General features: G+C 43.6%; 3 protein-coding genes across 4 annotated transcripts in view; 1 reads left to right on the top strand and 2 right to left on the bottom strand.

The window, feature by feature from the left end:
• Positions 1–8,627, top strand: part of LOC308677656 (protein KHNYN-like) — a gene marked incomplete at its 3' end in the record, with an annotated part of 28,603 nt that extends 19,976 nt beyond the window's left edge. For both annotated transcript variants that reach the window (XM_081344270.1, XM_081344269.1), the window contains 2 exons: positions 4,311–4,412; positions 8,306–8,627. In XM_081344270.1, coding sequence (XP_081200396.1) covers positions 4,311–4,412; positions 8,306–8,627 — 424 coding nt within the window. The remainder of the gene's footprint in view (positions 1–4,310; positions 4,413–8,305) is intronic.
• Positions 8,628–8,636: 9 nt separating this feature from the next.
• On the bottom strand, positions 8,637–16,283 carry LOC308677665 (uncharacterized protein). Its single transcript, XM_081344280.1, has 3 exons — positions 15,871–16,283; positions 8,905–13,353; positions 8,637–8,829 (listed from the first exon to the last, which is right to left on the bottom strand). Exon 2 carries the CDS (start codon positions 13,343–13,345, stop codon positions 12,326–12,328), a length of 1,020 nt encoding a protein of 339 aa, XP_081200406.1. The 5' UTR covers positions 13,346–13,353; positions 15,871–16,283; the 3' UTR covers positions 8,637–8,829; positions 8,905–12,325.
• A 3,062-nt stretch (positions 16,284–19,345) lies between these two features.
• LOC308677670 (arylamine N-acetyltransferase 2-like) lies at positions 19,346–20,706 on the bottom strand. Its single transcript, XM_081344286.1, has one exon. It carries the CDS (start codon positions 20,520–20,522, stop codon positions 19,680–19,682), a length of 843 nt encoding a protein of 280 aa, XP_081200412.1. The 5' UTR covers positions 20,523–20,706; the 3' UTR covers positions 19,346–19,679.
• Between the last annotated feature and the right edge of the window lie 5,047 nt (positions 20,707–25,753).

Here is a 25,753-nt window from a genome sequence, read left to right as displayed (position 1 = left end):
TGACCCAGCCGGTCCACAAGTCATAAAGGGGCCATCATTCCTCACCTCTCTTCTTAGATGGTGCTGGGTTTTTCTTTCTTGAATGAGGTGGGGAGAAGTAGAGTGAGGCCTGGACTTCTTCCTGTCAGGGATTTTGATTGCCGGTTGATATGGTTGATATATAAAAGCTTGAGGGAATCAAGGAAGCTGAAGATTTGTCCTAGAGAGTCAGATCTCAAGTATAGGCAACCCAGAATGAGACATTTGATATGGTCCCCTGGGACTGTACCATCCGGTGCGCTCTGAGGGAAATTACACATTTCAATGCCTTTCCACACATCACACTAATTAGCATGCCACTCATTGAAAGCTAAGCAGTCAACAAGGACAATTCCAGGTGTCCTTTATTTCAAAACTTGAAATTTCCAAGCTTGTGAGGGGGAGTTCTTTTGAGAAGTGGTACAGACCAGAAACAAGACATTTTTGATCTTCCCTGTCTTTCTCCTGGGAGGCTTTAATTAAGAAAATTACTTATTTCCTACTTTACCACTTATTATGAAGCCTATGCTCTAGCTTAATTAACATAATTACGGAATAGCTTGCCTCCTGGAGTTGTGAGTGCTTCATCATCCTGGAGGTTTTCAAAAATAGACAGGACAATTATTTGACTGGGGTGGTATAAGGTCTCCTGCCTTGAACAGGAGGTTGGACTAGAAGACCTCTGGGGTCCCTTCCACCCTATGGATTCTATATACAGGTAGTCCTCGACTTATGACCACAATTGAGCCCAAAATTTCTGTTGCTGTGCAAGATAGTTGCTATGCGAGCTTTTCCCCATTTTACAGCCATCCTTGCCACAGCCGTTAAGTGAATTACTGCAGTTGTTACGTTAGTGACATGGCTGTTAAGTGAATCTGGTTTCCCCATTGACTTTGCTTGTTAGAAAGTCACAAAAGGTGATCACCTGACTCCGGGACACCGCAGTTCTCATAAATATGAGTCAGTTGCCAAGCATCTGAATTTTCATCACGTGACCGTGGAGATGCTGCAGCAGTCAGAAGTGTGTGTGTGGGGGGGAAAGCAGTCCTAAGACACTTTTTTCAATGCCGTTGTAACTTCGAACACTCACTAAATGAGTAGTTGTAACTGAAGGACTCCTTGTATTTTGTTCTGTTTTACCCAATGCCTAGAGACGGACATCTGCGTCTACACTTCTGGATATATCTTATTCCTAAGCAGTCTACTCTCTTCTTCGTTGCTTGGGCTTACGCCAAAATCTTTAGCCAACATTTAGCTACCTTCAAGTTGGTTTTATTTATTTATTTATTTTATTTATTTTTGGGACTTATATGCCGCCCTATCTCCCGAAGGACTCAGGGCGGCTAACAACAATAAAAAACAACAATACAAAAATTAAAAAAAAGAATTAAATAACAGCCCCAAAATAAATTAACTACACAGTTAAAAATTAAAACATATTTAAAAACCCATCATCAATCCAGGTCAGCCTGATGGAAGAAAAAAGTTTTGAGGTCGCGGCGAAAGGACTGGAGGTCCGGGGCCATCCGAAGCTCAAAGGGCTGGTGCTCCCACAGAGAAGGCCCTCCCCCTGGGGGTCGCCAGCCGACATTGTCTGGCCGACGGCACCCTGAGGAGGCCCTCTCTGTGTGAGCGCACTGGGCGATGGGAAGTCGTCCCCGGTAGCAGACGGTCCTGTTGCTGTCAACTGGAGTTCTAGACTGCTGCTGAATTGCTGGTTTCTCAGTTTGTGCTGCCGTAGGAGAAGGAAGGTGTGTCACAGCTGCTGGGTGGCTGTAGCTCCTCAGTGTGAAACTGCAGGGAGCTACTTCCCCTTTTGCCTTGTCTGCCTTGGTTTGGTGGAGTCCAAACCTCCTCCCCGCTAAGCTGACAGCTGCTTCACTCCTTCGCTTGTACACTTCTCCTTTCCGCTTTCCCACACAATGCAGATCTTTTCTCCAAACACACCTAGGCGCCCATCCTCTGGTGCCCTCTACATTTTTCTCTTCTACTTTGAAAACAAGGGTGGGAAAATGGTCTTCAGGCAGTCCTAGGAGAGAAAACAGAGGGAAGGAAATAAACTCAGGCTGCGCATCGGAAGGCATTTTTTTCCACACAGTTTCAGGAGATTATTTCTAGAGGATGTTGTTCAAATACGGAGCTTCTGCTGTTGAAGTCCTCTCTGAAATGGTGCGACGGAAGAAGAGCTGGTTTATTTATTAGCAGCTACATGAGCAGTGTTTTTCCCACAGCAATTATTGGGAAAATTCCTTCCTTCTTCCCTTCCTCTCTCTCTCTCTCTCTCTCCTTTTTTCTTTCTCTCTTCCCTCCTTCCTCCAAACAATAAAGGAAAAGAAGGACAAGGGCTGACCCCATAGCAGTGTTCCAATATCTCAGGGGTTGCCCCAAAGAAGAGGGAGTCAAGCTATTCCCCAAAGCACCCGAAGGCAGGACAAGAAGCAGCGGATGGAAACTCATCAAGGAGAGAAGCAACCTAGGTCCTAGAACCAAGGAAAAATTACAGTTAGAACAATTAACCAGCAGAAGAGTTTGCCACCAGAAGTTGTGAATGCTCCAACACTGGAAGTTTTTAAGAAGAGACCGGATGGCCATTTGTCTGAAATAGCATAGGGGTTTCCTGCCTGAGCAGGGGGTTGGGCTAGATGACCTCCAAGGTCCCTTCCAATTCTGTTATTCTGTTAATCTCAGTTTCTGTGTCTGTAAACCTTGCCTACAGATAGGAAATGTTTCTCACTTATATCAGCTGTGATTGAGGGCTCAGGTGGCTTTCTATTTGGGGACATGATGATGCCATTGGAAGTTCCTGACCGCATTTTGGACTGGAACATTTGCCATTAAGTGGTGTGATTGTTAAGCGAGGCAACGTATGGCTGCACCCAGTTTTACAGCCTTCTTTTGCCATGGTCCTTAAGCGAACCACCGCGGTCACCATCCCAGGACTGCAGTGCTGTTGGGATGGCCAGAATATCCGGGACCGGTTGTGAGTGCCATTCATTTAGGGCTGTTGTATGGCCTCTGAATGAGTTGTGGTTCACCTGTATTCAGTCCATATTCATTCACCACCCAGTAATTCTTGATTTTCTTGTTTTGTCCCTCACACTTGCCTCATTCAACTTGTATGTTTCTCCTGACATGCTCATCATTTTCTTCCCCAAAATAAGCCCTCTGGGGTGTGGGTGTTTTTCAGTGGTTGGTGGGTGTTAAGGATAGGGATGAGAGTAGTTAGTCGATTTCAAGGAGAAAAAGAGGCCAAACCAACTCCAAATGTTACAGTTAGTCCTTGACTTACAACAGTTCATTCAGTGACCGATCGAAGCTACAACAGCACTGAAAAAAGTGAATTATGACTATTTTTCACACTTAATTTAGCAGCATCTCTTTGGCCGAGTGATCAGAAATCAGATGCTTGGCAACTGATTCATATTTACGATGGTTCCAGTGTCCTGGGATCACATGATCACCTTTCGCGACCTTCTGACCAACCAAGTCAATGGGGAAGTCAGATTCACTTAACAACTGTGTTACTAAATGTAACAATTGCAGTGATTCACAATAACGGTGGCAAGAAATGTCATAAAATGGGGCAGAATTCACATATAAACTGTCTCGCTAACCAATAGAAATTTTGGGCTCAGTTGAGGACTACCTGTACAGCTTTTTTGAGGATAGGAAGAGAGCCATAGCTGCTCTCAGTGCCCCTCTTAAGTTGGAGTATAAAGCAGACAAATTGTGCTGCTGAAATTCAGTGACTGAATTTTAGGGGTTAATCTTGAGGCCTAGTTGAGGACTACCTGTACAGCTTTTTTGAGGATGGGAACGGACCCATAACTGATCTCAGTGCCCCTCTTAAGTTGGAGTATAAAGCCAACAAATTGTGCTGCTGAAATTCAGTGACTGGATTTTAGGGGTTAATCTTGGGGTGCTGTGGAGTCTGTGAAAATTGAGGCGCTGTGGAGTCTGTGAAAATTGGTTATCCCTGAATGTGTATTGAGTATTCTCATTGCTCCTAAAATGGCTGCATTCAGGAGATGGCTGAAAGTGCTAGGCTGATACCTCAGCTGAATCCATGAAAGAAACAGTCCGGTGGGTGATTTTTCTTAACCCTCTGGTTGGATTTGCAAATTGCAGGACGTCCGAGCTGGTTTACGTCGTTGTGGCTTAGTGCGTCGAGTGGCTTGCAAGCCGTCATTTGTGGCTTGGCACAATCAGTGGATCTGACCCATTTGAATTTGCCAAATAGACTCTAGCTTTGCAGGATGTTTGAACCCCTTCTCCGGTTTTCTGTTGTGCAGCTTGTTGCAGTACACCTTTGTGGGGAATATATTTATGGTCCCGGATGACCCCTTAGGACGAAATGGCCCTACCTTGGCAGACTTCCTGAAGAAAAAACCCAAGTGAGTATTTCTGATGAACTTCTAACAGATATATCCTTTAAACTACTCTAGCCAGATTAGGTTTAGAATTGAAAACCAACGTCTTGTAGATTGATGGGTAGAGTAGAGTAGAGTAGAAGCTGGAAGGGACCTTTAAGGTCTTGTAGTCCAGGTCCCTGCTCAAGCAGGAAAACCTATACCAGTAGCCTCATTCTGGGTCAAGCAGTAGCAATAGCACTTAGACTTATATACCCCTTCATAGTGCTTTACATCACTCTCTAAGCGGTTTACAGAGTCGGCATATTTTCCCCAACTATCTGAGTCCTCATTTGGATGGAAGGCTTGAATCAACCTTAAGCAGGTCAGGATCGAACTGGCAGTGAGCTGAATTAGCCTGCAATACTGCATTTTCACCACTGTGCCACCACAGCTCCTCAAGGTTAACTCTTGGGGGCTTTATGGGAATGCATGTTTCTTTCAAATTATAATTCAAAGTAAATGTTAACCCATTAGTCCATACATTCTCCCATTTAACTAGCATTATACCCAATTTTTTTTGGTCCATTTTACCATACAGCCTTTTACATATTCATCTGCCAGGTTCATCTTGAGTAATATTGTATATACTTTAGCAAGCAAGTGGTCATCTCTAGAACCTAAATCGATATTGAATTCAGATTTAACTCCTGTTGAAAAAAAACAACCTGTCATGGTTCTGATAGATGAGACCAACTAAAGCAGAACTCAAAGGCTTGAGTTTTCCTCTAAGAACATGTTTATTGGTTACAAAGTATTGGCACTGTCAAAAATGAAAAAAGACTAAAGTTCTCTCTAAAAGTAACTGTGTTACAAAGTTAAACTTCCCACCCCACTGTCCATGCAATCAACTACGTTTCCCAATAAAATAGTTTGGTGGGCTTTCTAACGTTTGGTTCAATGCCCACAGCCAAAGGAACAGAAATGACCTTGGTTCCCATGGGACAGAGAATTGTTTAGGCTAGCATAAAACTTCCCATTCCTCCCCCGAATCGTGTGGCAACCGAAAACAAGCAAGATGGCTTCAGCCAGGTTTGTTGCAGAGTTGACAAAACTTTTTTTTCCTCAAGTTTAAATCTTTCAAAAATTCTATAAGGGAATGCATACGTCTTGACGACAATGCATTAAGTAGCTTCTGTCCAACTTCATAGTCTAGCCTTCAGCCCTGGGGCTTCTTGCTGGTCCTCCACGCAAGGGTTAAGTCTGCCATTACCTGGGGCTAAAGGTAAACATTTCGTTTGAGTTGACTCTTGGTAACCTCATGGTGAGGTTTCTATAGTTTCTCCGACAACCCCGAGGAAGCGGTTTGCTCATGATAAATTTCAACTTCCTGATCTAGCTTGCAACCTTGGAGTGGCCGGTGAAGTGGCCTTCAGTGGGCCATGAGTCAGCAATTCCTCTTCAGCAGGACATCCAATCCAAGCATTAACCAGGCTTAGCTCTGCTTAGCAACGGAGAGTCATAGGATCAGCCATAGGCTGCTCTTGGTTGCTACCACGAAGGATGTATCTTAACTCTCAAGACTACATCCTGGTGGTGAGAAGCGGATCTGGAGTGACAGGCTGACAAGACATGAGGGGAAACTGCCAGATATTTTCCCCATTGTCGCCTTTCTCCCTTTTTCTAGTTCTACTGCAGTGCGCTCCCACAGAGTGGGCCTCCTCAGGGTGCCTCCGATCAGAGAATGTCGACTGGTGGCCCCCAGGGGGAGGGCGTTCTCTGTGGGCGCGCCAGACCTATGGAACCGCTTGCCGGTTGAGCTCCAGATGGCCCCCGACCTTCGCTCCTTCTGACGCGATCTAAAAACCTATCTATTTGAACAATCCGGCCTGGTCTGATGGGTTTGGGGTTTGGATTTGATTTTAACACAGTTTTAATTGTTGTATTATATTGGGCATAATTATTTAATCTTTTTTAACTTTTGTATTTGTATTTCGATATTTATTGCCCTGTACACCGCCCTGAGTCCTTTGGGAGAAGGGCGGTATAAAAATTAAATAAATAAATAAATAAATAAATAAATAAATAAATAAATAAATAAATAAATAAATAGTTCTTAAGAGTTCCAGGTTTGCAACCAAAGTGAAGGACTCCTGCCCACAGTTATTGTCTGGGATGTTACACATCCACTTCACGACCTGTTTTCCTTGTTATTTTCTGGGAGGAAGCTTTGTGGTATCCATAGCAGAACATCTAGATTCAGTCAGTTTTGTTCCATATAGCATCAACCTTCTGAACTCTCAATTTTCCTCTTTCTGCTATATATTCAAAATGGACAGTGATTAATATATGTGTATATATGTGTGTGTGTGTGTGTGTGTGTGTGTGTAGGTATATATGTATGTATGTATGTGGGCTTTTTTCCTCATAGAACTCCCAGAACGGAGTTCCGGCACCTTTTTTGGATGGAACCTTGTAGGGTAGGCAAGGCGGGTTGTATGGTGTGTGTGTTCCGGGACCTTTTTTATTATTTTTACAGAAAAAGCACTCTATGTATGTATTATGCATGTGTAGGGGTAGATATATATTTTCTTTTGAGAGCAGGCAACATAATTTCATTTTTAATGTGTGCCAGTGTGCTCGCAGTAAAAAATGACAATAAAAGTCGTCTTGTTAAAAGTTGCCGAACCTGTTGGGATAGTGGCAGAGCTCCATCTTGTGGCCAGAAGTGGGAAGTGCATGGCTTTTTAGTTATCACAATCAGTAGCTCCTCCTTCCTATCTATCTCACCTTCCGGTTCCATTACAGGGGAATGCCTTATTTATTATTTCTAAAAATTACTAATTTAAGATGAACGTTTTATGAAAACGTTCTCCTTCATTGCTGCGAAGAAGGATCTGTAAACGTATACTGGGCTGGATCCCAGGAACTGCTTCGCTGAGAACTAGCAGCTCAAAAAAAAAAAAAAAAGAAGTTAGCAGCTTGAAAAATGAGCTGCTATTCTTGGCAGTCTCGGCTAAATGAGGCGAAGGGGCGGGTGAGTGGTGTTGTCGGACAGGAAGTACATCTGGAGAGACCACCGCATGCTTTTGACCCGGTTGAGTTCAAGCCTTCAACCTTGTAGATCAGGGGTGTCAAACTCAAACTCAATTTCATTGAGGGCATCAGCATTGCAGTTGCCCTCAGGTGGCCAGGTGCGTATGGCCAGGGTGGGCGTGGCCTACTGGGTGGGCGTGGCTAGAGTGCCTATGGCCTACTGGGTGGGCGTGGCCAGCTCTACATCGTTCGCATGAAGGGTGCCTATGGGGGCCTGGGCAGGAGTGGGACAGATCTGAGGGTCTCTGGCAGAAGGAGGGTCTCTGGGCCAGGGCCAAGGCAGTGGGGGCTGTTCCCTCCCTGTTTCCAGGATGGCTTCGTGGGCCACATGAAACCACTTAGCGGGCCGGATCTGGCCCCCGGGCCTTGTGTTTGACATGTCTGTTGTAGACGTTGTAGCTGGGTAGAAACATGGAGCCAGTACTCAGAATAGCAATAGCACCACGGGGAGCATCAGAAAAGGCTTATCTCGCCGCGAGGCTACTGTGTAGGCAGCTTACAATAACAAAATGGGAAAATAGATATGAAAAGATGGGTAAACAGAAGTGAAATAGTAGAACAATAAAGAATGACAAAGGAACACGATGAGAACAAATACATTAATACGATAACCCAAAAAAAGACGGATGGGTGGAGAGCACAGAGGAAGTGGGGGGGGGGAGGAGCAAATGGAGTCTGCCATCAATCTAACTGCCACCAATTAAAATAATTGGTTTAAAAACAAGCTAATTGATACTTCTGATAAGAGAAACTGATGGGGGAAAAAAAAGTCACCCATCCTGTTTCTTGCAAAACCAGGGCGGGGTTTGAATTTTTCTTCTTTTTTCCCCTCCCCGTTGCAGAACCAAGTATCCTGAGTGTCACTCTTTCAGCGGCCAGCCCGCCCCTCAGTTCACACCGTCACATCCTATATCCCAAACAGAGGTCCTTCACCTCCGGGACAGGAGGCCTCCTGCTGGTTCAGTAGGGGACTACAGGAGAGGTCGGCACGACAGCCCTGTTGAGGAGACACTTCGCTCTACAGAAGAGACAGAGTGGCTGAGGAGCAAGCTTTTGGAGATTTTTGAGGGACAAGACAGAAAAGTAGACTTTGTGCTCATGAGAGAACCTTGTTGCCAAGACCTGAACAAGCTTTCGGAGGCTATTCTGAGTTTTACTTTCTGAGCCAGCCTCTTCTGTTCTGTCCCCAAAGGGAGTTGATCTAACACAGTTGCCTTCAGAGATTAAACTTCAAATGATTGACGTGATCTTTGTGCACCAGTGGCCACTGATAATGGAGAAAATGCTTGGGGAATGAAGACGAAAAGATTGGACCCTGAAAAAGGCTTCGGTCCTAAAGCCTGCACTGTTGTGTTTTTCCTCTTTCCTTAATATCAGATGGCCTGGAGGAACATTGTCCATAGGGTCGCGATGGGTCAGACACGATTTCGCAACTAACAACAACAATATCAGATGAATCTCATCTTTGAATCAGATGGTTTTCTTTTCAATAATTGGACCTCTCTGCATTCCAGAAATGTGAAGTTGCTTGCAGGAACTTAAACTCCCTACATGCAATATGGCGGACCTAGGCTATGAGAGAGTTAAAGGCCTTGAGATGGAATTACTATAAATTGGTCCTCTGCTACGAAATTCCTGCAGGATTTCTCACTCTAAGACTTCAATTCCCAGCATCCATCTCGACTGTATTAACCAATCAAAGATTTCTGAGATAAAAGTCATGACTTGTGTAGGTTTTCACAGATGTTTCATTACCCAACTTAGGTAACATCATCCCTGATGCTAACGCTGAAGGTATTATTTAGTTGGGTAATAAAACGTCTGCAAGAAAACAAACAAGCTCAGAGAGCACCAAGGACCCTTCATTTTCAACCCGGAGCTACAAATGTTCTCCTTTATTGGTAGAGATGCTTAATTAACCTCCATTTTAGGCTTGGTGAGGGGACCACATCATGTACTCAGCATGTTCCAATTTGATTGGATTCCAGTTTAATATTAAGACGCACTGCAGATTAGGTGTCTGGCTTGATAAAAAGCTGCTTTAAACTCTTACAATAGCTTTCCCTGAGGTGGCAACCTGCAAATGTATTCACTGTCTTCAGATGCAGTTACTGATCTTAACTATTCAAAACGGGATGGGAATTGTTTTGCACATGTAGGTCAACCTGTTTGAAGAAAATCTGAGCCTCCAATACCAATTGTATAAATCCTATTTTTATATCTTGAAATATGGTGCCGACATCAATTTTAGGCAGAGATTTTAAATTTCCTTCAAGAAATTCAAGTACCTTTGGGGCACTCAGTTCTTATAAATAATACAGTCTCTTATAAATAATAGGTGATTTTTATAGAAAAAAAAACTTTTTTAAATTATACTTTTGTAGGACAGAGAAAAATATTGCACTGTTCCTCCCAACTATTTTTTGAAAGCTAAAAATAAATCTTGGCATTTTCTGAAAACAGTATTGTGTGCTTCTAGTGCCCGTAAAGTGTCTTAGGATTGGTATGCTGTTGTTGCTAATGGGCACCAGGTTGGGGAAAGCCAAAGTCATTTAATGCAAGTAATCCTCGACTTATGACCACAATATGGAGGGAGAGGTGTTGCCTCCCGTTGATAGGGTGCGCAACTTAGGCGTCCTCCTGGATGCACGACTCAATTTAGAACATCATATAGGAGTTGTGGCCAGGGGGGGCATTTGCCCAGGTTTGCCTGGTGCGCCAGTTGCGCCCCTATCTGGACCGAGATGCCTTACGTACGGTCACTCATGCACTTGTCACCTCCCGTATAGATTACTGCAACACTCTCTACATGGGGCTGCCCTTGAAGACCACCCGGAGGCTTCAGCTGGTGCAGAATGCAGCCGTGCGGGTTGTGATGGGAGCATCCCGATACTCCCATATTACACCCCTCCTGTGTGGGCTGCATTGGTTGCCGGTTGCCCTTCGGGTGAGGTTCAAGGTGCTGGTTCTTACCTATAAAGCCCTACATGGCTTAGGCCTGGGATATTTACAGGACTGTCTGCTGCCAGGAACGACTTCCCATCGCTCTGTGCGCTCACAGAGCGGGTCTCCTCAGGGTGCCGTTGGCCAGACAATGTCAGCTGGCGACCCCCAGGGGGAGGGCCTTCTCTGTTGGGGCGCCTGCCCTCTGGAATCAGCCCCCCCGAGAACTTCGGATGGTCCCAGATCTCCGGTCCTTTCGTCACGACCTAAAGACATACCTTTTCCAACTGGCCGACCTGGATTGAAGACGGGGGTTTTAATTTTGTTTTAACTTTTATTGGTTTTTAGTGGGGCTTTGTAAATTTAATCTCTTTTAATATTTGTATTTATTGTTTTATTGTTGTTAGCCGCCCTGAGTCTTTCGGGAGATAGGGCGGCATATAAGTCCCATAATTAAATTAAATTAAATTAAATTTCTGTTGCTAAGCGAGACATTTGTTAAGTGCCCCATTTTACGACTTTTTCTTGCCACAGCTGTTAAGTGAATCATTGCAGTTGTTAAGTTACTACCATGTTGGTTAAGTGAATCTGGCTCCCCCATTGACTTTGCTTGTCGCAAAGATGGTCACATGACCCTGGGACATTGCAACTGTCATAAATATGGGTCAGTTGCCAAGCATCCTAATTTTGATCATGTGACCATGGGGATGCTGCAATGGTGTGAAAAGCTGTCAGTCACTTTTTTTCAATGCCGTTGTAACTTTGAACAGTCACTAAATGATTAGTTGTAAGTCGAGGACTATCCGTAGCAGAGAAACATAGATGAAGAGAGTTATGTTGCTATTAGCATTGATCATTTTCCAGATTCTTCTATTTCCTAACATGTTTTGATGACAACTCCTTGAAAAAATTTTTTTGTAGCACTCTGAATTACCTTTTTTACCTCATGTTGTGTGAAGCACACCCAGATAGGTTCTTCTTGTGTTTGTCAAATTGGAAATGTGGAAGATCACAAAACCCCTCATGACCACCCAAGCGTTTTTCGTGTCCACAATTCGTAAGCCAGCTGATCACAGGATTCTGCGCTTTTTAGATTCTATGAAGAAGGGTTTAGGACTTGCCGCGGCCGACTTGCTGCGTAGGACAACTCACTGCGGCAGAAAGGTTACACTAATACTGAACAAATGGTGGAAGAGAATCATTAAAGAAAGGATGCAAAATGAAATGTGAATGACAACAACTGAAACAATTTTTAAAATTATTTTAAATAATCAAATTGTTGGAATTGTCCCGCAGTGAACTGTCCCACAGCAAGTTGGCTGTGGCGAGTTGGCCGCGTGGAGTTGTCCCATTCTGTAGGAACAAACCCAAATAGCTATCGGCAAACATCTAAGATTGTTTCTCTCGATATAAAGTGATTGGGGTTTTCCCCCCCCCCCAAGCTGGAGTGTTCTCCCATTCAGATGGTTCCACCACGAGACAGCTGTCTCCTGTCCTACTTTTGATGTAATGACCGTTTCATGGCAGGAGGGCACAAAAGGTGATCAGATGACCACGAGACACTGCAACTGCCTTGAGTCAGTTGCCAAGTGTATGGATTTTGATCGCGTGACCATGGGGATGCTACAACGGTCGTAAGTGCTGTTGTGACTTTGAATGGTCACTAAATGAACTGCTGTAAATTGAGAATCATTCTGTGTGTGACCTCAGGGATGCTGCGATGGCTGCAACCACACAAGGACCTGTTGCAAATCCCCCTTGTTCAGCACCTTCACAACTTCAGTCACCAAACAAGTGGTCACTCAGTGAAGATTTACCTGCAACTTGCCATTGAAAGACACAAGAGGAAGTACATAAATATATGCATTTATTTACTTCTTCCTAGCCTTCTTAAAAGCATCCGTCCTGAAGTCGTGACTTCAAACCTCAGCCGGTGGCAAAGGTACGTTTGTAGGGGGTGAAGGATTGCGGGTGATTTTCAGTGACCGGCAATACAAGATGGGTGTCTTACCCAACCCCAGACAGTAATGCCACCAGTAAAGCTTTTGCCTGGGCTGCAGGATCACCCGGAGTGGTTCTTCTTCCTCCGCTGCTTCTTCCCATTCTTCTTGCTCAGTCTGAAGTCCCAGCCCTCCGTAAACTGAAGGGAGGGCAAACTGGTGCTGGAGAAGGGAGACTGTCAGGGCCTCTGGACTCACCGATTTGTCGACGTGAGCTTTTAGCCCAAGTTCCAACTGAGAATAGCCAACCTTGCGGGATATTGCATAGCTGCTGGGCATGGGCAGGTCGCTTGCGTTGGAGAGGAGTTTGAGGCACTGCCACTGACCGAAGGCAGCTCCGTAGATGAGGGACAGTCCACCTGGGAGGAATGAGACCACGTCTGGGTGGATCGCAAAGGACTCCTTGTGTCCTTTTGTGGTGGTGGCAAAACGGGTGCCGCAAAGCCGTTGCTCCTCGTCCATCCTGAAGCAAGCCAGGTGTTCAGCATCCGCGCCGTAATAGTATAGCCCCTTGAGGAGGGTGGCTTCCAAGTGGATCTCCTTAATCAAGGCCCCAGTGGCCAGATCAGCCACACAGAGGACCACCCCACGTGACAGGAAGAAGATGAAAAAATATCCCTCGCAGAATGCATACTGGTCTGCTCCACGGCAGCTGGGGTGCAACGGGAAGACATCCGAGGGCGGCTCAGAGTTCAGATCTGCCACTTGGCAGAAGGAATCCCGGTGGAGGAGATAGATGGTCGAACTGCTGGGGTCTCCCACATAGTGGTCCTTTCCACGGCAGGCAGGGTGGAGGGGCTGTATTTTGAGATCTTGTCCTGAGCAGAAGTCAAGCGTTTGAAGGAAATATCCCAAATCTGAGCGGACCACGAAAGCGCCGTGGCGAGTGACAAAGACCTCTGAGCCTGGAGAAGCTGTCTGGGGAACGATGGAAGCCATGGAGGAGACTGTGGATTAGCAATGATAGTTTAATGAAAAACCCTGTTTTAAGACATTTGTACGGTATGCCTGATACTGTTACACTCTAACTCCTTGCAGCCCTCACAACAGGCCATGCTAGTTGAGGCTCAGACAGACATGACTGAGTACAACTGGAGAGGCACACACAGAAACCATAATTAATTGACTAAGCCATAGCTCCCTGGGCCCAAACACTAAAGCACAAAACCTTGTTTGGAAATCAAAGTGCTGACTGCCAGGTGAATTCTGGGAGTTGAAGACCATACATATAAAAAATGCCACAATTATACATTTTTCTCAATTTGATCAGTAATCAATAAACTAAATATTTAATTATCAGTGTTTTATTTGGTATATGAACGTTCTGCACATACATACACACATATGGAAGTTTATGTGTATTTGTTTATGTGTCTGTATTTGTATCTAGTTGTGTATCTGTAGATGTTTGTATACACACAGTATATATACACACAGTATGTCTGTCTGTCTGTCTGTCTATCTATCATCATATATCTATTTCTAAAGGAGGCTTGTAATCCAGACTACAACTGACAGGAAGCTACTTAAAAGCTACTTTAATTAATTCTCACAAAGGTTTATTACATTTTTTTCTTTCCAAATAAAAAGAAGCACAAGTTCTCCGCATGGGCCCATTCCAAACTCAGGGCTCTCCTCCATTCCCTTTTCAGGCAGGGAATTAATTTTGTTTGTTCTCTCCCTTCCTCCCCACACCGAATTAGGGCAATGCTCTTCCTAGGCCAAGGGTAGGCAACCTCGGCTCTTTTATGACTCATGGACTTCAACTTCCAGAATTCCTGAGTCAGCATATGCTGACAGGAATTCTGGGAGTTGAAGTGCATGAGTCATAAAAGAGCCGAGGTTGCCTACCCCCCTGTCCTAGGCCAACTCCTGGTCACAAAATCATGTGAGAACCCAAGAGCATTTGGGGGAGGACTTGAGAGAGGCCTATCCAATAGGGCAGGGGTCTCCAATTCTTGGCCACTTTTGAGACTTGTGGACTTTCAACTCCCAGATCTCCCCACGCTGGCTGGGGAATTCTGGGAGTCGAAGTCCAGAAACCTTAAAAAGTAATAATGCCGCTTGGGGGTGTGTGTGAAAGCCCTAATAAGCAGGCATATACATAGAATGAAGGCTACTGCTAAGCTTGTAAGCCGCCCTGAGTCTTCGGAGAAGGGCGGGATATAAATGGAATTAAAATAAAAAATAAATAAAAGTGGCCAAGATGGGAGACCCCCTTGCGATACGGGAAGCTCGCCCAGGGAAGCCAAATTGCCATTTTGTTGTTGTTAAATTGCTAAGCACATTGGTTGTTGCTTAAAATTTTAAGCCACCCTGAGTCTTCGGAGAAGGGCGGGATATAAATGGAATTAAAATAAAAAATAAATAAAAGTGGCCAAGATGGGAGACCCCCTTGCGATACGGGAAGCTCGCCCACGGAAGCCAAATTGCCATTTTGTTGTTGTTAAATTGCTAAGCACATTGGTTGGTGCTTAAAATTGTAAGCCGCCCTGAGTCTTCGGAGAAGGGCGGGATATAAATGGAATTAAAATAAAAAATAAATAAAAGTGGCCAAGATGGGAGACCCCCTTGCGATACGGGAAGCTCGCCCAGGGAAGCCAAATTGCCATTGTGTTGTTGTTAAATTGCTAAGCACATTGGTTGGTGCTTAAAATGGTAAGCCACCCTGAGTCTTCGGAGAAGGGCGGGATATAAATGGAATTAAAATAAAAAATAAATAAAAGTGGCCAAGATGGGAGACCCCCTTGCGATACGGGAAGCTCGCCCACGGAAGCCAAATTGCCATTTTGTTGTTGTTAAATTGCTAAGCACATTGGTTGGTGCTTAAAATTGTAAGCCGCCCTGAGTCTTCGGAGAAGGGCGGGATATAAATGGAATTAAAATAAAAAATAAATAAAAGTGGCCAAGATGGGAGACCCCCTTGCGATACGGGAAGCTCGCCCAGGGAAGCCAAATTGCCATTGTGTTGTTGTTAAATTGCTAAGCACATTGGTTGGTGCTTAAAATGGTAAGCCGCCCTGAGTCTTCGGAGAAGGGCGGGATATAAATGGAATTAAAATAAAAAATAAATAAAAGTGGCCAAGATGGGAAGACCCCCTTGCGATACGGGAAGCTCGCCCAGGGAAGCCAAATTGCCATTGTGTTGTTGTTAAATTGCGAAGCACATCGGTCGGCGCTTAAAATGGCAAGCCGCCCTGAGTCTTCGGAGAAGGGCGGGATATAAATGGGATTAAAAATAAAAATAAATAAATAAAAAATAAATGCAAAAAAACAACAACAACAAACAACCAACCAGCCCGCTAATCCGCAACGGTTTCCCTGTTCCGGAGAAGCCCTAATTCAGCCCCAGGCTGGCGGGAAGGGGGAGCGGCGGGGCAGAAACGCAAGCCCGGGAGGCTGCGGATCGAACGGGGTTAGGGGTGGGGAGAGAAAGCGGCGGAGGCTACCCGTCCCACCCTCACCTGCTCGGCCGGCGCAAAGTCGGAGAGGCACAGCAAGCGGGAAAGGGGGACCGTGGCGGCTTCCGGGGTCAGGCGGGCGGGCGTGCGCGCCACCCGCGCTCGGCTCCTCCTTTCCCAGCCGAAGGAAGAAGAAGAAGAGCGGGCGGGAGCGCGCGGGGAGAGTGGAGGAGTGGGGTGCAATGGTGGGGCTGAAGGTGAAAGCGTGGCCGGCCAGTGCTGCAGCCTTAAAACCTACCTGCGGATTCCCGGGAGGGTGGGTGGAGGTGGGAGTGGGTGGGACGGGAAAGCCCGTTCGGCCCTGGAGGCGCGCGCGGTGTCCGACCTCGGATCGAGCGGGGTAGGGAGGTGGCTTACGGAGGGAGGTAGCTTAGGGAGGGAGGTCGGGTAGCGAGGTAAACAGATTAAGGTAGGAAGGTAAGGTTAGGTAGGTAGACAAGGCTAGGTAGGTTAGGGAAGTAAGGTGGGTTAGGTAGGTAAATAGATTAGGGTAGGAAGGTAACATTTATTTATTTATCTATCTATCTATCTATCTATCTATCTATCTATCTATCTATCTATCTATCTATCTATCTATCTATCTATCTATCTATCTATCTATCTATCTATCTATCTATTTATTTATTTATTTATTGGATTTATATCCCGCCCTATCTCCCGAAGGACTCAGGGCGGCTAACAACAATAACATATAATAAGTACAGACATGAAGATAAACATGAAATTTTAAAATCACCGGTGCAATAAATAATTAAAATTAAAAACTAAAAGTAAATTAAAAATTGTAAATATAATTCAAATGCCTGTCAGTCCAGGTCAGCCTGGTGGAATAGGAGTGTTTTGAGGCCGCGGCGAAAGGATTGGAGATTTTGGGCCATCCGAAGCTCAGGGGGGAGCTAGGTAGGTTCGGTAAGTAAGGTGGGTTAGGTAGGTAAATAGATTAGGGTAGGAAGGTAACATTTATTTATTTATTTATTTATTTATTTATTTATTTATTTATTTATTTATTTATTTATTTATTTATTTATTTATTTATTTATTTATTTATTTATTTATTTATTTATTTATTTATTTATTTATTTATTTATTTATTTATGGGATTTATATCCCGCCCTATCTCCCGAAGGACTCAGGGCGGCTAACAACAATAACATATAATAAGTACAGACATGAAGATAAACATGAAATTTTAAAATCACCGGTGCAATAAATAATTAAAATTAAAAACTAAAAGTAAATTAAAAATTGTAAATATAATTAAAATGCCTGTCAGTCCAGGTCAGCCTGGTGGAATAGGAGTGTTTTGAGGCCGCGGCGAAAGGATTGGAGATTTTGGGCCATCCGAAGCTCAGGGGGGAGCTAGGTAGGTTCGGTAAGTAAGGTGGGTTAGGTAGGTAAATAGATTAGGGTAGGAAGGTAACATTTATTTATTTATTAGGTAAGGTCAGTGCTTTTTTTGTAAAAGAAAAAGGTGCCGGAACTCACACGTGTCATACAACCCGCCTTGCCTACCCTACAAGGTTCCATCCAAAAAAAGGTGCCGGAACTCCGTTCTGAGCGTTCTCTAAGGAAAAAAAAGCCCTGGGTAAGGTTAAGTAGGTTAGGCAAGTAAGGTAAGTTAGGGTAGGCAGGTAAATAGAGTAGGGTAGATAGGTAAGTAAGGTAAGTAAGTAAGGTAGGTAGATAAATTTACTGCCCCCCAAAATAAAGGGAACACTTTAAACAACACAATGTACTGTATTTAATAGTAGGGTGTCTTAGTTTTGAATTTGAATTTAAATTTGTGTTTAAATTTGTATTTTCTGTTCCTTTTAATTTTTTTGAGCAGTATGGGTTAGGTAGGTAGGTAGACGCAGGAGGGGACTGTGGCAATTGGCCTCGGTGAGTGGGGCCGGCCCCTCTCCACTCCTTTTGGCTTTTGGCTGGACTGCGGGGGAGGGGGAAGGAAGTTTGTGGGTGGCGCACTGGGAAGATTGCGCCCAGGTTGGGATTTGGGTTGGGCGACCGGAAATGCCGCACCCTGGTCAGCGTAGTTCTTTGCGGAAATATTTGGAAGCCTTCTTGGTTTGCAAGGAAGGATGGAGAGACCCCCTCCCCCGACACACGTGGATCTGCCTAACTTTTTATATGAATATTTTGAAGCATCTCTCTCTCTCTCTCTCTCTCTCTCTCTCTCACACACACACACACACACGTTCGCCAGTTGATCTGCGTAGCTATTTCACAAAACAAAAGATTTTGAAGCCTTGCGTGCATGTACCCATGTACTTGCGAACCGATCCCTGTAAATGCATGAAGGTACTGATTTTGTGGCCTTACACACGCGCATGCACACTTGTGTGCAGGTCTGCAGAGTTATTTGCACTAAGTTTCCCCCCCCTTCCCATTTCCAAATCTTTTTTGGCTTCTTCTGGATCCTCCACCTTTTTTTTTTCCCCCTCCCGGAAACTTGGGACAAGAATTGGATAAAACTGCCTTGTGTATTTCTTGACGAATTATTCCGGAGAAGGAATTGGACGCTGAAATCCAATATTTTGGAACTGCGCTGCAGTGCATTGCCTCTTTGACCTGAATGCGGGATCATTGCATTTCTTCCTTTCTCCCTGCTTGCATTAACCCTGCAAAAATCACCAACGCTTCCGATGCAATGATTGTGTTATACAACGCTTTCTTTTTCCTCTCTCAGCAAAACTAATTGTCAATAGAAATCCAGGAAATGAAGAAAAGGTTAGAGCTTATACCATTTGCAAGTGGCTAGTCTAGTGAAGAGAAGGACCATGGGAGACCTGATAGCAGTGTTCCAATATTTGAGGGGATGTCACAGAGAGGATGGGGTCAGCCTATTTTCCAAAGTACCTGAAGGCGAGACAAGGAATAACGGATGGAAGCTGATCAAGGAGAGATTCAACCTAGAAATAAGGAGAATTTTTCTGACAGAGAACAAGCAACCCATGGAACAGACTGCCTTCAGATGTTGTGGGTGCTTCATCACTGGAGGCTGGACTGCCACCTATCAGAAATAGTTTAGGGACTCCTCTTGGGCAGGGACGTGGTGGCTCAGTGGGTTAGGATGCTGAGTTTGTCGATCAGAAGGTCGGCAGTTTGGCGGGTCGAATCCCGAGTGCCGCGTAACAGAGTGAGCGCCTGTTACTCATCCCAGCTTCTGCCAACCTAGCAGTTCAAAAGCATGTAAAAATGCAAGTAGAAAAATAGGAACCACTACGATGGGAAGGTAACAGTGCTCCGTGTGACTTTGGCGTCTAGTCATGCCGGCCACATGACCACGGAGATGTCCTCGGACAAGCGCTGGCTCTTGGGCTTTGAAACGGAGAGTAACCCTAATTGCCCTAAAAAACTAAGTAATATCTTAGTCATACTTCTGGGGAAGATGGAGTTTGTAGTCAAACTCACCTAGTTTTTTTTTAAAGCTGAACAAAAGCATAGACTGATCAACTACCAATGCATTTGGATTCATCTTTTATGTAGCAGTCATTGATAAGTGCACAAATTCAGGCAAAATCATGTTCAGGGTTCCTTATAAATCTAAATGATGACACTGCAATTGCCACAACACTAAAATGCTAATCAGTAGGATATCCAACCTTAAATCAGTTGAAGTGTCTCTTAACCCTTTACAGAATCACAAGCATGATCTTGGGCATGACCTTTAACATGATCAATCTATCCAATTCCATATTTCATTACAATCTAAAAGTGATCCCCATTTGCTTTCCCCACTAACTGATCTTGTCGAAGAGGTGGCAATAGATCCTTAATAGATCAGCCTGCCCAATTCTATATTTCATTACAATCTAAAAGAGATCACCGTTCGCTTCTTCCACTAATGAATCTTGCTGAGGAGGTGGCAGGATTTTTTCATCCTTTGGCTCAAAGCTCTTCAGGCTGATCCCAAATTTATCAAAGAGGACGGTTGGGATATCAGAGTTCTGCAAGAATGTTTCTGTACGTTCCTTTCCCCTGGTGAAAATTAGGCGCTGGCCCATGTAGGTCAGACGTCCACCACCTGCCTTGTGTAGGGAACAAAAGGATTTGCAGGTGAAGATAGAACAAGGTGACGTCTGTTGGTAAAGACACATGTCAGAAAAATCTTCCAGTTTCTTCTCCTCTAGGGTGAATTTATAGAGGGATCTCTTCTCTCCAGAAATTTCCCGACGTTCCAGTACCCAGGTATTTCCTTCCAGGCTCAACCAAAATACGCCTGCTTCTTGAACTTGTTCCACCTCAGGCTTCATCTCTAATGGTTCCAGGAAACCTTCTCCAAAACCAACATCGCACAGAAACTGCTGCCCATCCAAGTCTACCAAAATTATCAAGTGGTCCAACGGAGGACCGTAGCACTGTGTGAAGCGGTTCCGAACATGTGCAGCTATAATTTTGGTGTGAAATCCTAACGCTTGCAGCAACCACTGGAAAAGTCCGTTCAGCTCATAACAAAAGCCACCCTGGTGGTTTTGAACAATCTTCTCGTACAGACGAGGTAGTTCCAGGCTGATGGGCTCTTGACAATGTATGCTGAGGCTCTCGAAGGGTACTGAGAAGAGGTGGGAACGGTGGAGGCACTTGAGGGTCTCCAAAGAAGGGCAGGTAGAGACACCTTGGAATCCAATCCGTTTCAGGTAACATCCAACATCCATGTCTGACTGGATGGAAGATGTTGAATAGGGACGTTTCAAAATTCCTGCTTTACCTCTTTCCAAGATCTTGCTCCTTTGATTACTTTCAGTAACGAAGCTCTAAACAGGTTGAGACACCCAAGACACTCCTGTTCCCAAGTCTCTTCTCCTTTCTTGCCTGATTTCCTTCCCCTCTTCCCGAAAACTTTTCCCTTGGGATTTCTGCTGTGAGTTTTGCTGTCTGCACAGCAGCTGGTAGTTTCATTATGCCAGGGAACGGAAAGAGGAAGTGAAAAAAGTCAGAACCTCCCACTTGCGTTATTCTGTAATTTATGTTTATTAACCCTTTTTCACCTCAGATGACTTTAGGGCATTGGATTTCTCAGGGAATACAATAGAGTAGAATAGAGCTGGAAGGGAGCTTGGAGATCTTCTAGTCCAGCCCCCTGCTCAAGCAGGAGAACCTATATCATCTCAGACAAGTGACTATCTAGCCTCTTCTTAAAAATCTTCAGTGATGGGAGTGCCCACGAGTTCCGGAGGCAAGCTGTTCCAATGTTAGGGAATGTTCTGCTTTTCAGGTTTCTTTCGCAGAGATATTTCAGGGACGGAGATTTAACTGATGTTGCTTAACACATGAATATTTGCAGAGGAGGTCTCCTCTACTGTCGCACATATACAATTTTTGTTTTTTCTACCTTCCTTCAGTCATTCAGTCACCACAGAATTTGCAGATAAATTTTACCTCATTCAAGGAACGTACTTCGTCGAATGTGGAAATGTTCCACACACGTATGTTTGGATTTCACAAAAACAAAAAAACAACATTTGCCAAAATAACACACAAACCCATAAAGCAGGCGTGTCAAACTCAATTTCATTGAGGGCCGCATCAGCATTGCGGTTGCCCTCAGGGGGCCGGGTGGGTATGGCCTGGGTGGGCATGGCCTACTGGGTGGGCGTGGCTAGAGTGCATATGGCCTACTGGGTGGGCGTGGCCAGCTCTACATCGTTCGCATCAAGGGTGCCTATGGGGGGGCCTGGGCAGGAGTGGGACAGATCTGAGGGTCTCTGGCAGAAGGAGGGTCTTTGGGCCAGGGCCAAGGCAGTGGGGGCCGTTCCCTCACTATTTCCAGGATGGCTTTGCGGGCCGCATGAAACCACTTTACGGGCTGGATCTGGCCGCCGGGCCTTGTGTTTGACATGTCTGCCATAAAGTGTGTGCTGAGTAGAATAAAGGATTGAGCTCCCTCCCTTGTTCTACATCTTACAATGGCCTCTGAAAAAGTGACTTATGACCGGTTTTCCACTTAGGACCATCACCACATTCCTACAGACACATGATCAAAATTCGGGTGCTTGGTATCTGGCATGTAATTATGACAGTTGCACTCTCCTGGGACCACTTGATCACCATTTGTAACTTTCCTCCCACAAGCAAGCCAGATTCACTTAATTTTAATCCCATTTATATCCCGCCCTTCTCCGAAGTCTCAGGGCGGCTTACAAGCTTAGCAGTAGCCTTCATTCTATGTATATGCCTGCTTATTAGGGCTTTCACACACCCCCAAGTAAAATGACCACATGATTCACTTAACAATTGTGGCAAAAGGTCTTAAAATGGGACAAAGCTCACCGAATAACTGAATTGCTTAGCAATAAATATTTTGGCTTCAGTTGTCCTATAGTCTAAGTCAATTGTCAAAAATAGATAATTAACCAAAGCTATTTTAAGTATTGCTGTTTTATCCCCTTTGTTTCTTTGCCAGGACTGTAGTAAATGAAAAAAATGATACCATAAGGTTAATTATTTACTATGATAAAAGTACGTTCTATCAATTGAGAATAAAAAAATAAAATAGCTACAGATTAAAAAGAAAAAAGCCTACTTATCTTCAAATGTTGATTTTTCCTGGAATAATTTAATTACTGTGATGGGATAAATGGCTGTTGGTTGTCTTGTTTTGTTTCCCCTGTATTTACATATTTAAAGATGGGACCACCCACAGAAAAATGCAGCTTCTCCTCTTTGGGGTGATTCTTATCATCTACTGTGGTCTATGTCTTTAATTTCAAGATCATATGTCTTTAAACTCAGGATCACATGGACCTAAATGCAAGAAGATCAGATGTCTGTTCTTATTGAAAATCATTTCTATAGCAAATTCTCTTGCATCACATTGTAATAAAACTTAATAGGAAACAAACAAGCTGGTACTTACCTTTAAAGCCCTACATGGCTTAGGCCCGGGATACTTGCAGGACCATCTGCTGCCGGGAACAAATTCCCATTGCCCAGTACGCTCACACAGAGAAGGCCTCCTCAGGGTACCGTCAGCTAGGCAATGTCGACTGGCGACCCCCAGGGGGAGGGCCTTCTCTGTGGGAGCACCAGCCCTATGGAATCAGCTCCCCCCTGAGCTTCGGATGGCCCTAAATTTCCAATCCTTTCGCCGCGGCCTCAAAACACTCCTTTTCCACCAGGCTGACCTAGACTGACAGGCATTTTAATTAATTATATTTACAATTTTTAATTTATTTTTAGTTTTTAATTTTAATTTATTGCATAGATGATTTTAAATTTTTTTTTATCTTAATCTCTGTACTTATTATATGTTTTGTTGTTAGCCGCCCTGAGTCCTTCGGGAGATAGGGCGGGATATAAATCCCATCAATCAATCAATAAATAAATAATAAATAAACAAAACATGTACAAGGAAATCCCTGTGTCTTCTAATAAATACATTTTTGTTTCATGGAATAAACCCTATATTCCTCTCTTAAGGGTTATGAAAGTTTTCACAAACAATTTCTTGACTGATCTGAGGAAGAAGAGCAGCTTTCGATGACCTTGAAGATATTTTCTGTTATTTAAAAAGAAAAAAATAATATGTCTAATTTGTTGAGAGGTGAGAATATCACTGTTAAGGAATTCATCTTGCTGGAGTTCACTCTCCACTGAAAAATCCAGCTTCTCCTGCTTGGTGTCATTTTCATGACCTACTTACAGTTTTGGGGAACTTACTGATCGTGATATTAGCACAAGTTGACATGCAACTTCACATTTCCACATTGTAGCAAATCCAGAGGCCTGGCTGAAGAAAAGGGGTTGGATTTACGCCAAGATCATTTATTAATTTTATTAAACTTATATGCCACCCATCTCACTGTTGAAGCATCTCGGAAACACAGTTTGGTATAGGGCTCTCTTCTTCTAGCTGGGTGACCTTAAGGCAGTGTCTTGAGGAGGTACAGCTACTACTTTCACTTTCCCAAGCATTTCCCCCTTCATTGCCCCTCCCCACAGTTCATGACAGCGAAGCAGAAGCAAGCATGAGGCAGCTGACAGAACCCATTAATCATAATTCATTCTTTTTTTCACTTTCAGAAAAGGATCAATAATGGATTTCCAGTCATTGGAAACCAAGGGTGCTTTTGTGGTAGAACAGACACCTGAAGTCTGATGCCATTCAGGAATATTAGTACTGGAAGTATTAGAACTTTCAGCCAACATTGAATGTAATTATGGAAGTACAACACAATGTAACTTGAAGAAACCATATTGGTGGACAATTGTGAAGTTAGAGGATGATTCTTTCTTCTCTCCTTCCTTCCTTCCTTCCTTCCTTCCTTCCTTCCTTCCTTCCTTCCTTCCTTCCTTCCTTCCTTCCTTCCTTCCTTCCTTTCTTTCTTTCTTTCTTTCTTTCTTTCTTTCTTTCTTTCTTTCTTTCTTTCTTCTCCAAATGAAAGAGAAAATGGGAAAATCCTGACGAAATTGTCATTTTGATCCCTTCATGCATATTAGCTTTAAAATATCTGGGGCATCTTTTATTTTTAGAATTTAAAATGTTGTGTTGGAAGAAGCTTTCTGATATTGACAAGGATAATTCACCAAAAGAAACCACGGTAGAATATTATTTATTTTAATCCTTTTCAACCCCCAATTATTGAGATGCTCAGCATATTCAGTTCAGAGCAATACATTTGATATCAGTAAGATTGAAGCAAAGGAAGTTGAGAAATTTCTACGGTGTTAGTGCAATTAAAACCTTCAGGAGACAAAAGGGCAATATCCTGCCCATGTCCTGATTTGTAAAAATGTTTAGGGTCTTTGAACCTCACCAAGAAAGCTTTAATATAAACCTGACCTTTTGGCCAAAAAACAAATGGAGAATCCTATTAACATTTCTAGAGCCAAAATAGAAAGGCATCTTATTTCTCCATTTTTGTTCTTTTTGTAATCTAATTATGCAAAATATATGGCCAATATATGTTCAAATCAAAGAGGATTTAATGAATAAAGCATACTTTTCAGTGTAGTTAGTTTATTAAAAAAACAAGTAGAAAGTAATTTAGAGATGATGAAATGCTTTAAAGTTGAAATTTCAGTACTAGAATAGAGTGCTTACAAAAGACCAACTGGTGATGAACATGGAGGCACACATATACTTGGACACCCAGATCTCATGAATGGAATTAAAGACTTGGAGACATGCCCAGGTCATATTTCTCAGGAAAGTACAGAAATAGTTTGCCACTGCCTTCTCTTGCAATTTTCCTTTAATATTCATTCTCTCTATACAACCATTATTGCATGTTACTGTGTTTTCCCAAAAGTAAGACCAGGTCTTATATTAATTTTTGCTCCAAAAGACGCATTAGGGCTTATTTTCCAGTTAGGGCATATATTCAGGAAAATACGGTACTAAATGCATCCATCTGGCTGACAATCTTAACTGGGGCTTATTTTGGGGGTGGGGGTTATATTATTAGCATCCTGAAAAATCACACTAGGGCTTATTTTTCGGTTGGGTCTTATTTTCGGGGAAACACAGTAAAGGTTGTGGGAATGTTCATCTTTCTTGTTTTTGACAATAGACGTAGACAGTGGGTATTGGGAATTCATTGCTGTAATATCTGCTGATATATTCAAATAATGTTCTGTCCTTGATTATGTTTTAGAGATCCCCAAGAGATCAACATGAACAAATTACTGGAAATGACCAAGGGGTGTAGAGCAATTTCATCAGAATCATGATCTCATGGCAATTTCCTTTCAAGAGATATTTTGAGGAGAAAGAAAAGCAAACAAAATGTTATAATCCCAGTGGTAGTATGCAGAATCCCTTAGTGATGTGTATACATTCATAAATTATAATAATTCCAAGATATCTTTAAAGAGTGTGTTATTTTCCAAGATAATTTAGATGTCTTTACTGTTAATGAACTGATGAGCTCCTCCCAAAACTATT

This window comes from Vipera berus (assembly GCF_964194415.1).
Source record: "Vipera berus genome assembly, chromosome: Z".
Taxonomy (NCBI): domain Eukaryota; kingdom Metazoa; phylum Chordata; class Lepidosauria; order Squamata; family Viperidae; genus Vipera; species Vipera berus.
This window is presented reverse-complemented; position numbering and strand designations above follow the sequence as displayed.

What these genes read in the sequence shown, in the direction of transcription:
- LOC308677665 (XM_081344280.1), bottom strand. Translation starts at nt 13,345, where the DNA reads ATGGCTTCCATCGTTCCCCAGACAGCTTCTCCAGGCTCAGAGGTCTTT.
- LOC308677670 (XM_081344286.1), bottom strand. Translation starts at nt 20,522, where the DNA reads ATGGATGTTGGATGTTACCTGAAACGGATTGGATTCCAAGGTGTCTCT.